Source organism: Oryctolagus cuniculus, chromosome 5 (genome assembly GCF_964237555.1).
Source record: "Oryctolagus cuniculus chromosome 5, mOryCun1.1, whole genome shotgun sequence".
NCBI classification, from domain to species: domain Eukaryota; kingdom Metazoa; phylum Chordata; class Mammalia; order Lagomorpha; family Leporidae; genus Oryctolagus; species Oryctolagus cuniculus.
Window position 1 is genome coordinate 1,473,416 of NC_091436.1, and position 11,414 is coordinate 1,484,829.

Consider the following 11,414-nt stretch of genomic DNA (forward strand, 5'->3'; position numbering starts at 1 on the left):
CCCAGCAGGTGGGAGCTTCCTCTGCTGTGCACAGACCTCAGCAGACGAGAGACAGATCAGAGGTGCGTGGACGCTGCTTCTCCTACGAGGGCAGCGCTGGACGATAGCGGCTCAGACAGGGCTGCTCCGGGAACTGTGTTTAAGGAAAACTAACCTGCAACCTCCCCTCGCGGGAGCCACACAAATCCTTTCAAAGTGGATCCCAGACAAAAGCGAGAGGCAGAGCCTACGTAGTCTTCACAGGCCTGGGTGGGCAAAGATGCCCCCGGGCACACGGACACTGACATCAGCCTGCGGAGCTGAGTCAGTCTCCGAGAAGCTGAGACCCCTGCTCCCCGGAAGACAACTCAGGATCCTCAGCGGGAGACGGCGGGCGGCCAGCAGGGCTCTGCCCAGCGTCGCTGCACCGAGAACGGAACACCACGCGACGCGGACCAAGCACCGAAACCACTCGACTCCAGGAATGAAGCACAGATGCTCCCTCGATGCTGGACTGGGCGAGCTGTTGGACTTGGCACCAGGGACAGAAAGGACGGATAAACCGGATTCGTCCAAACTGGAAACTGCTCACTGGGCACTACCAAGAAAGTAAAAAGACGGCTCACGCAGGGGACCAATAGTTCTTTTTAGATGCATTTATTTGAAGGGCAGAATTATGTATATATAGAGAGAGATCCCCCATCTGCTGTTCACCCCCCAAATGGCTGCAAAGTGCAATGGTCAGGGCCGGGCCAGACTGAAGCCTCCACCAGGAGCGTCACGCAGGGGCTCCAGCCCCCGTGGGCCATCTTCTGCTGCCTTCCCAAGCCACCAGCAGGGAGCTGCATCCAAAGTGGAGCAGCCCGGACACAAGCCTGTGTCCACACGGGATGCCAGCGCTGCAGAGGGCGCTCAAGTCATGTGGCCACAGAGCTGGCCCTGGAAACAACAGGTGTTCCAGTCGTGTTTTTCACATCACAGCTGTAACTCAGGTCAGAGAGAGTTGTGTGAATGCCGGCATCTCAATAGTAAAAGGACAGTGGCTTTAAAAGGGGGTGCAGACAGCGGGGCGGGGGGCCGCGCGCAGGTCACGGAGTGTGGGGAGCGGGGAGGGGGTCACGCAGTGCGGGGCGCGCAGCGGTCACGGAGTGCGGGAATCCCTGGAGTGCGGGGCGCGGGGCGGCCATAGAGTGCGGGCAAGGCGCAAGGAGCAAGGGGCGCGGGCCGCGAGGCCCAGAGAATGCGCGCGGTTTTCGGAGCCTGGTGGTCGCCCGCTTCAGGAACAGGCCGAGGGACTGCGAACTCTGACGAGGGGTGCACCGTGCGTGAAGTGCATCTCCGTAAACTTAATTCGAAAACCCAGAAGGGCACGCCGAGGGCTCTGAGCCGCAGGCGCGCGGGGCCACGCTGTCCAGCTCAGGGCGAGCGAGCCATGATCAGCCCTTGCTCCCAGCGCGACGCCCCCAGGAATTGACCCTTAACGTAACCCAGCCCCCGCCCGCGCCTCCCGCCCCCGCGCCGGCCCCGCCCCCGCAGGCACCCCGCCGCGCGGCCGGGCCGGGTCCCACCCAGCACCAGTGCGCCAGGACGCCCGCCGGGCCCCTCGGCGACCTCGGGGCGTGCGCAGACGCCGCCCTCGCGGCCCTGTAGGTCCCACCCCGCCGCGGCGACCTGCGGAGCCGGCGGGCAGAGCAGGCGCAGGAGGGCGCCCGGCGCTCGGGTCCGCTGCCGAGGGAGCGCCGCGCGCGCCGGCTGGCGATGTGGGCGCCAGGCGGACCCCCGGGGCCCCTGGGCTGGGATCGCCGCAGGGTGGGCGCGAGGCTGCGCGCGGCGCTTGCGGGGCTGCACGAGCTGCAGGGGCTGCGCGCCACGCAGCAGGCGCGGGTGCGGGGCGCCCTGGCCATGCAGCCCTCCCCAGAGCCCGCCGCCCCCTGCGGCCCCCGCGCGCCGGAGCTGAGGCTGGAGGCGGCGCTGGCCGCCCTGCAGGAGCAGCTGGTGAGCGGGGATGCGGGGCCCTCAGGGGCGCAGCGGGGCGTTCAGGGGGCGGCCTTTGGCTGGAGTGGGGCGCTGTTTGGGGCCGACTGAGAAGCGGCGGGGTTGCTGCGTGGGGACATCGCGGGCGCCTTCCTGTGCCCAGCCGGGCATGTTTGGGGGCGCGCTCCCGCACAGGAGCGCCTTGGCTGGCTGCCGGGGCCGGGTTTCTGCCCAGCATCCGTGGGGAAGGGTCCCTGGGGCAGTATTTGATTTGCAGGCGCAGGTCCCAGAGGGCCTTCCTGGGCTGTGGAAGGGGGATCCGTGGGGAGGGTGCGTCCTTGGATGGGGGGCGGTGGGGGAGGGACTCCGAGGGGCTCCTGTGCCCCGGGGCTCCTCCAGGCTCAGGGGCCGCTTAGGCAGTGAGGATTTGCGGGTGATGGTTACGGCTTCTCTCGTTTACTGTGAGGCGTGACTTTGTGTAATTGACAAACAGCCCCAAAGAGCTTTTGCAGTGATTTTTAAAAGAAAGATCAGAGCGCTGTAGGTGAACGGCTGGCTGAGTTACTTGTGCCACTGCAGGTGTTGGCACTCGAAATTCAAAGTCAGCCGGGGACCCCTGGCCGCCGTCAGCCCAGCCCAGCCCAGCCGCAGCCAAGTTGTGGACTTGGGAGAGGCTTCGGGGCCAAAGGCCTGGCCAGCCAGGGTCTCCCCACGGCGGGTGAAGCCCGCGTGGGCATACACCTGTGGGTGGATCGGCTGCTTGTGAGCATGCGTGGGTGTGCAGGACCCCAGCAGCCGCCAGGTGTGTGACACGCGTGACGCCTCCTGTCCAGGGCCAGGGCCGCAGTGGATGATTAACCTGGCCTGGGGCACGTGAGCCTGCAGCCTCTAATTACGAGTGGCCTTTTGGAGGAGGAGATCAAACGGTTTTTTGTTTAATTTTTTTTAATGTGGGAACCAGAAGGAACTTGCCGACTTTGACTTGAATCTTTGTTCTTGGAAGGGAGTCGGTGATCAAAAGAGAGGAGTAATTGGACGTGTGCGACGTTCGCCCGGCGCTTAGCACTCGTGCGGTATTCTTGCCGGGAGAAGTTAGGAGCAGCTTTGCTTCAGTTAGGACGAGCGGACTGCAAAGGCTCTCGGGTGGCCGAGGCCCCGCCCTGCCCTGGTGCTGGCTGGTGCAGGTGTGAACACAGGAAGCACCGTTTATCTGGCCAGCAGGAATTCCCACCTGAGAATGAGCCTGGGCGTTTGTTTCTAGGGATTTAAACTCTAGGAAAACGGCAGCTTTGTCACTTCCAGGCTTATCAGAGAACACTGCACCCTTTCGTGGCCAGCGAGAAGTCACAAAGAAAGAGCGGCCGTCTTTGTGGCCTCACTGAGTGACTGGGGTGCGGGAACAGAAGGGGACCCGTCTCCCTGTGCCCTCCGACCCAGGCAGCCGCTCGTGCCCGCCTGTGCAGGACTTCCAGCGATTTGTGGCTCCCCGAGACGGGGCAAGGGTTAAGCTCCCCCAGAACGCCCCATCCCCTGGCTGCCAGCGACCTGAAAAACAGCCTCCACCTGCAGGCGCTGCAGCCACTGCCAGCCCAGAGGGAGGCGCCCTGGGGTGGGAGGAGGGCGCGGCCCGATGGCTGAAACCTGGTCCTGAGGAATTCCCAGGTGCCTGGCTTGGCTGGTCGGGACTTGTTCTGAAAGCCGCCGCTCGCTCGCTTGGTGCCTGCCTGGCAGGCTGCGGCCTCAGCCTCTGCATTGGGAGAGGGCCGCATCGGGGTCTGCTGCTGCAGCCACCAGCTCCCCCAACCTGCCGCGTTCCCTGGGCCCCCAGTGCTTGCCGCGGGGGCCTCGGGAACAAAGGCAGGTGGGGCTGAGCCTTGCTCAGGGTCCCCAGGGGCCAGGCGCCCACCCCACTGGCTTCCTCCCAGCAGCAGTGCAGCCGCTTTGCTGAGGGGCCTCTTTTAAGCTTGGGCGTGACGTTCACCGGCTAAAGTCGCTGATCCGCGCGCTGTCAGCTTCCAAGGAACGGAAGGAGGCGTTTGTGACTCCCACGCTCTATCCTGGGCATTTCGAATGTTTGGCCCCTGCCTGGGCCACGAAGGAGCTTCTGGGTGCAGAGGCTGAGCAGGGCCGAGGATGGCAGGCCGTGCTCTGGGCGGGGGGGGCTCCCACGTCTTCAGAGGCAGCCCCGGATCAGGAGCTCGCGCGAGTTTCCTGTGTGGGCCTGAGAAACTTAAATGCAGGTTCCCAGGCTAGCTCTTCGGAGTTTCGGTGAATGAGGGCAGCCCGGGGTCAACAGGAGGCCCAGGAGAGCCCACCGTGGGCAGCCGGCTCAGGGGGAGTCTGCCACAGCCCCTGGGTGGCCCCTTGACAAGGGGAGAGGGAAGTGAGGTGGCCCCGCACCCCAGCGCACCCTAGGAGTTCAGGGAGCAGGGCACGCAGGGCAGCTGTGCCCTGGCCTGAGCTCCAGCCTGGTCCCTTAGGGGAGGAAGCGTTCATGGTGACACATGGCCTCAGTGGTGCGCCAAAGTCCACGTCAGGGCTCCCTGCGGCCCTGGGCCCTGGGCCTCCCACCCCCCACTCACACTCACACTCACACTCACACTCACAGGGACGCCGGGCCATGCTTGTGGGTCAGTGTTCACCGCCTTGGAAGGCAGGCTGGGACGGAGGAAGGAAGCTGGCCGGGGTGAAGGGAGAGGACCGGTCAGCTGGTCAGACGCAGCCGGGAGCCTGCCTGCGACGCCTCGCAGGACCGGCGGCTGAGTCCTGTGACAGAGCCATTCACAGGGAACACACAGCCCGGCGCCTTCCTCTGGCTCTGCTTGGTTTGCCCGTGGGAGGCGCTGCTCACCGGGCAGCGTTCAGCTGTGTGGGGGAGCCCGGGCGGGGGCAGCTGTGGGAGCACAAAGCCCGTTCGTGTTCACAGACACCGTGTGGACTTCAGGACCCTGTGCTGAGACCCCGCGCGGGCTCTGGGGGCCGAGCGAGCTGGCCTGGCCCGTGGCTCCCGCCCGTGCCTGGGCTCGGCCCCTCGGTCGCTCTCGCGGGCTTGGGCTGTGGTGACTGCTTCTCCTGTGGCGCCTCTCACTGGGGCTTGGAGGGGTCCTCGTGACCGTGGCCGCAGCGCAGCTGCGAGTCATCATTTCTGCAACAGGAAGAACCACGCGGTTGCACTCATGAGTCGTTTGCCTTAAACTTCGCTGTTAACCCTCACGAGGGGCTTACACTGTGGTGTGGCTTCAGAAGGGAAGAGTCAGCACTCCCTGGGTGCTGGGTGCTGATGCCACACAGGCGTTAGTTACGGCGTCTGTGTGTGACACTTCCAACACGCGTGCACACACACAAGTCCCACGGCACGGTGAGGGACACAGAGGGCAGAGTGAGGACGTGGACCTCTCAGTGGGAGAGGACTCTGGGTGGCTCCCCAGTGCCTCTGTCATGGGCAAAGCTGGCCGTGCCGTCTCCTGTGGCCTCCCTGACAGCCGCATCAGAGGCGTGACGGCACACAGTGGACCATCCTGTGATTCACTCCCCAAATGGCCACACCATCCAGAGGTGGGCCAGACCGAAAACAGGAGCCAGGAACTCCAGCCGTCTCCCACATGGGTGCAGGGGCCCAAGCACTTGGGCCATCTTCCGCTGTGTTCCCAGGCCCGTTAGCAGGGAGCTGGATCAGAAGTGGAGCAGCCAGGACTCGAACAGGCGCTGGGATATGGGATGCCGGCATCACAGGCAGCCGCGTACCGCACCATGCTAGGCCGGTGTCCCCAGGAACTTTCCCCATTGCAAGTCAGAGGGCGGCAGTGCCCGGTGCCATCGAGCAAGGGGCCGTCGCATGGAGGACGCCACGGTCAGCTCAGCACGGGCTAGAGAGGCGTGTTCTTACATGGAGCTGCCGGGGCACGGTCAGCACGGGCTGGAGAGGCGTGTTCTTACGTGGAGCTGCCGGGCACGGCACCTGCCAGGAGCTGGGCTGTGCTGGCTTCCACCCTGACTCCACCGAGCCTGCGTGCCTGTGTCTGCAGGGAGAAAGTCTGATTGGAAGTCGCTGGCCGCTGGAGGGGAGTGGGTGTGTGTTTGGGGGGGCACGGGCTGTGGTTTCTGTCCCCGTCCCTGGAGCGCGGGTATGAGTGAGAGCCACGGCTGGTGACCACGCGTGGCCCGTGGGGTTTGGAGTCCGAGTGGCGCTGCCCCTCGGAGCCTCGGCTTGGCCTCCTGCACTCACGTCAGCTTTGTTTCTCCTTCTCCCCTTCCAGTCCCGGTTACGGCGGCAGGACGCTGGCCTCAAGACCCACTTGGACCAGCTGGGCCAGCAGATCAGCGAGCTGCAGCTGGACGTGTGCAGGTCGTCCTGCGAGGCCCCGGACAGCGACAGCCGGCCCAGCTCCGGTACGGCCGGGCCGCTCGGGCGCCCGTCTCAGCCCCCAGGGCCCCACCCCATCTCAGCCCCCAGGGCCCCCCCGTCTCAGCCCCCAGGGCCCCCCCCGTCTCAGCCCCCAGGGCCCCCCCGTCTCAGCCCCCAGGGCCCCCCATCTCAGACCCCAGGGCCCCCCCGTCTCAGCCCCCAGGGCCCCCCCCCCGTCTCAGCCCCCAGGCCCCCCCCATCTCAGTCCCCAGGCCCCCCCTGTCTCAGCCCCCAGGGCCCCCCCGTCTCAGCCCCCAGGGCCCCCCGCCTCAGCCCCCAGGGCCCCCCCCCCGTGTCAGCCCCCAGGGCCCCCCGTCTCAGCCCCCAGGTCCCCCCCCGTCTCAGCCCCCAGGCCCCCCCATCTCAGTCCCCAGGCCCCCCCCCGTCTCAGCCCCCAGGCCCCCCCCCGTGTCAGCCCCCAGGGCCCCCCGTCTCAGCCCCCAGGGCCCCCCCCCGTCTCAGCCCCCAGGGCCCCCCCCCGTGTCAGCCCCCAGGGCCCCCCCATCTCAGTCCCCAGGCCCCCCCCCGTCTCAGCCCCCAGGGCCCCCTGCTGCTGGCGCCGCGCTGGCCAGGCAGCATTTGCAGAAGTGACACCGTTCCCTGTAGGCCCTCCTTCAAGCCCCTGCACTTCCTGTCCGAGCTGGGGAGCGGTGCTGGCCCTCGGCCCGTGTGCCCTGCTGGGAAAGTCAGGAGGCCCGTGTGCCCTGCTGGGAAAGTCAGGAGGCCCGTGTGCCCTGCTGGGAAAGTCAGGAGGCCGCACGTAGGCCAGGAAAAGCATGCACTGCTGAGGAGTCCTGAGCTGCCATAGCTGAACGTCAGTGTGGTTTCTTAAGGAGCATACATATGCATGGGGGGCTTTACATATGCATGAGGGGCTTTACATATGCGTGAGGGGCTTTACATATGCATGAGGGAAACCTGCATTATGAAAAAACTATGGATTCCAGCAGAAGTTTTTGCACAGGAAATGAGCTCAAACATTTTAATTTCCATGAACTTCTTGCAGTACCTTGTGTGTGTGCATGCGTGTGTGTGTGCATGCGTGTGTGTGTGCATGCGTGTGTGTGTGCATGTGTACATGCACTTTGTTAACGGGAAAGGCATTGCTTTTGATGGGAGCACCCCAGGAGTCTGTCGCCTCTCTGGACGGGTCAGGCGGCCACTCCTTGTGTTGGGCAGAGACCGTAAGTGACTGATGGGACGACACGCACCCCCAGGTTGGTTTCAGTCCCCTGAAATCCGTAACTGAGCAGGGAGAAAGGGAGACTGCCCCCCAGCAGCCCCCGCCCCCACTCTGAAGGCTGCAGAGGCAGAGCCATGGTCACGGTGACACACGGAGTCTGATGCTCGCCCAGCACCCGAGGCAGCGAGGCTCCGCCGGCGCATGCCGAGAGCTGGGTCCCCCGGCAGACCCGAGACGCCGGCAGCCTCCAAGCACGTCCGCCATTTACTTGTTATTTGGAAAATCTCTCCCGTGACGGGGGATGTAGCACACACCCCCATCCAGGGCAGAGGCCTCCCTCAGCAGCCTCCTTGTAGGCCATTCCAGGCTGGGCCTGCAGGCAGAACAGGAGCGGGGAGCCCCAGAGGTCTGCACAGAGTGCTGGATCTGGGCCTGTGCTGGCCCCGCCGGGCTGCAGCGTCCACCAGCTAGGGCAGGGCGGCCTGCTGTGGAGAGGATGCAGTGGGTTCTGACCCACCCAGGGCCAGGTCCCAGGGCTGTCCAGGGCGTGCACCCCTGCCCCTGTCTGCTCTGTCCAGGGCGTGCACCCCTGCCTGTCTGCTCTGTCCAGGCTGTGCACCCCTGCCTGTCTGCTCTGTCCAGGCTGTGCACCCCTGCCCCTGTCTGCTCTGTCCAGGCTGTGCACCCCTGCCCGTCTGCTCTGTCCAGGGTATGCACCCCTGCCTGTCTGCTCTGTCCAGGGTATGCACCCCTGCCTGGCTGCTCTGTCCAGGGTATGCACCCCTGCCCGTCTGCTCTGTCCAGGGTGTGCACCCCTGCCCGTCTGCTCTGTCCAGGCTGTGCACCCCTGCCCGTCTGCTCTGTCCAGGGTATGCACCCCTGCCCGTCTGCTCTGTCCAGGGTATGCACCCCTGCCCGTCTGCTCTGTCCAGGGTATGCACCCCTGCCCGTCTGCTCTGTCCAGGGCGTGCACCCCTGCCTGTCTGCTCTGTCCAGGCTGTGCACCCCTGCCCCTGTCTGCTCTGTCCAGGGTGTGCACCCCTGCCCGTCTGCTCTGTCCAGGTTGTGCACCCCTGCCCGTCTGCTCTGTCCAGGGCGTGCACCCCTGCCTGTCTGCTCTGTCCAGGCTGTGCACCCCTGCCCCTGTCTGCTCTGTCCAGGGTGTGCACCCCTGCCCGTCTGCTCTGTCCAGGGTGTGCACTAACCTACCCCTGTCTGCTCCATCCAGGTTTCTACGAGCTCAGCGATGGCGGCTCCTGCTCCCTGTCCACCTCCTGTGCCTCCGTGTGCAGTGACCGCATCTCCCCCTCCCTGGGCAGCCTGCTGCCTGCGTTCCAGGCCTCCAAGGACAGGCCTGCCATGGGGGACTGGCGGCCCCGGTCAGCAGACGAGACCACCGTGCCGGCGTGGAGACCCCAGCCCACGGAGGAGGGTGGAGGGCCCCCGAGCAGTGCAGAAGACCCAGTCTGGCCAAGGGGCATGTTCCGGCCCAGACCAGTGTCCACAGGTAAGAAACAGGAGGTATGGGCAGCCTCCCCTGGGGGCAGGGAGGCCCCCTGGAGTCCTCGCGACACTGGCTCCCGGCAGCCGGCACACCCATGCCGGGCAGCGTGGCCCGGCCACTCTCATCTCTTCCCATTCTTCACAACGCACAGCAGAAACTTTGAAAAACCCACTGCTCCGCCTGCATGGGACAAAGACGAGTCCTGAAGCCCCTGCCCACCCCACCCCCAGCTCCTGCGGTGTCCACAGACTGCCCCCCGGGTCCAGGGCACTGAGACTTGTGGTTCTCACCAAGAGCCGGCTCAGTCTCTGGGGCCCACGTGCTCCTCCCGGGACGGCTGTCACAGTCCCCCGCGGGGGACCCCGCCCAGGCCCTGGTGAGGAGGGGCTGAGCAGATGCAGGGACGCCGAGCCGTCCTCTCCCAGGGCCTCTGTCCCGGGGCGGCTCTCCCAGGGCCCCTGTCCCGGGGCGGAGCGGGGCAGCGCTGCCAGAGCCGCCCCATGCCCCCTTGCCACCTGCCACTCTTGTCTTCCCAGGCGATCTGGAACGGGTCCTCCCAGAAGACGTGGGGCTCCAGGACGTCTGTGGGGACCGCACGGCCGCCCCCCACCTCTGCCAGGGCGTGGAGGGGCTGTCCCACGTGCTGGACCCCAAGTACCAGCGGGACCTGGTGTCCAGGGGTGGCCTGGAAGTGTACCCGTACCCCAGTCCCCTGCACGCAGTAGCTCTGCAGAGCCCCCTGTTTGCTCTGACCAGAGACACCCCACAGACCACCAGCCACATGCTCCCCCCGGCTCTGCCCCCTCCCAGCACCACGCGGACTGGGCCAGCCCCTGAGGTGGGCCTGGCCGGCACCTACATTGACAGGCTGCTGCGGCGGCACAGCCAAAGGGCCTCTGTGAGGGGTGGTGTCAGGGACCAGGGGCCCCCCAGATGGGCAGCATCCCCACCGCCACAGAAGCTGGGCCACGCCCCCCAGGCAGGGAGCAACGTAGGGTCCCCCAGCAGGGACAGCCTGGGGCAGCAGGGCCCTGGGCCTCACGGGAGCCCCCAGCACCCCAGTCCTCTCCCACAGGAGGACCCCAGACCCCCAGATGGACGTGTGCCCAGGGAGACCGTGGTGGGTGCCACACCCCGCCCCCAGACCCAGCAGCCTCCCAGGGCTCTGGACTGCAGCCGAGGCCCAGGTGTGTCCCAGGCCAGGAAGGTCCAGGAGAGACCCCCTGTGGCCTGGGGACACCATGTCCCTGGGCCAGGGGCGGACAGCAAAGCTTCCCCAGGTGGCATGGCCACCAGCCACCCCCAGCCCAAGGCTGTGAAGGTCAGAAGAAGGGCCAGCGACAAGGGGCCAAGGCCCGCAAGGCCGCCGCTGCCCTCAGAGAGACCTCGGGGTGCCCCTGTGGCTGCCCGGCTGCCCCTGGAGTGGGGCCCCTCGTGCAGGCCCTCAGGGGCTGGGCTCAGGAGGAAGCCTACCCTGGGCGGGGCGGCGCCCGGCCGCTCCTGCTCTGAGTCCACCCTCTACCCCGTGCCCTTCTTCGTGCCCCTGGTGGTGGCCCGGCCGAACAACTGGCGGGCGTCGGCGCAGGTGCTGTTCCCCGTCCAGTCGGCCAGGAAGCAGCGGCGCCGGTGGCAGTCCGCCGTGGAGATCGCGGGCCGCCGCGGCCAGCGGGCGCCCCGAGCCACCTGCGCGCGCGACGGCGAGTCGGACGCGGCGGAGAGCAGCGAGGATGATGCCAGCGGCCTCTCCGCCGGCTGCTTTGGGGACGCCGAGGCCAGCGGCAGCGACGCAGAAAGCGGGCGAGGGCGGCGCGCGCGGACCCCTGCGCCCAGGCTGTGCCGCGTCAAGGCCTCCAGGGCGCTCCGGAGGAAGATCCGCCGGTTCCAGCCCGCCGCGCTGCGGGTCATGACCATGGTGTGAGGCCGCGTGGGAGCCGCTGCGGATACAGGGCCTGCTTCCTTGCTTACCCCGGCCCTGGGCGCGCACTCAGCCCTGCCGTGCCCTGCGCCGGCGCCACTGCCAGTCCTGGGAGGCAGCGCTGTGTCTGCCGCATTTGGGACCTGGAGCTCAAAGGTGTTGGCAAAAATAACAATAATAGTAAATAAACGTTGTCCGGGTGTTTATTTTTCTACAGTTCCTCGGCTTTTCAAGGATAAAGCTAGGTTTCCGGCCAGGCCCATGGGGAGCGTGCCTCGGGGCTTCAGGTCCCGGAGCCGCATGCTGGGGGCAGCTCTCCAGCGAGCACTGCTGGGTCAGGGTTGAGACGAGGGGTGTGCGGGCTGGCCAGGGTCCGGCCCCAGGGCTGGCCAGGGTCCGGCAGACTGCGTTCCTGGGCAGCTGGTTTCAGGGTGCAGCTCATACCGATCAAATC

At 66.6% G+C, this 11,414-nt stretch overlaps 1 protein-coding gene across 3 annotated transcripts; it reads left to right on the forward strand.

The window, feature by feature from the left end:
- Positions 1-1,565: 1,565 nt before the first annotated feature.
- On the forward strand, positions 1,566-11,149 carry DACT2 (dishevelled binding antagonist of beta catenin 2). 3 transcript variants are annotated; one of them, XM_008251690.3, is made up of 4 exons: positions 1,566-1,974; positions 6,210-6,342; positions 8,770-9,048; positions 9,582-11,149. In XM_008251690.3, exons 1-4 carry the CDS (start codon positions 1,738-1,740, stop codon positions 10,961-10,963), a joined length of 2,031 nt encoding a protein of 676 aa, XP_008249912.3. In that variant the 5' UTR covers positions 1,566-1,737; the 3' UTR covers positions 10,964-11,149. The 3 variants fall into 3 exon arrangements, with proteins under 3 accessions (XP_008249912.3, XP_069930674.1, XP_069930673.1); XM_070074573.1 differs by lacking the exon at positions 1,566-1,974 and adding an exon at positions 2,348-6,022 and having other exon boundaries at positions 6,978-9,048; XM_070074572.1 differs by lacking the exons at positions 1,566-1,974; positions 6,210-6,342 and adding an exon at positions 6,972-7,021 and having other exon boundaries at positions 7,052-9,048.
- The last annotated feature ends 265 nt before the right edge of the window (positions 11,150-11,414 follow it).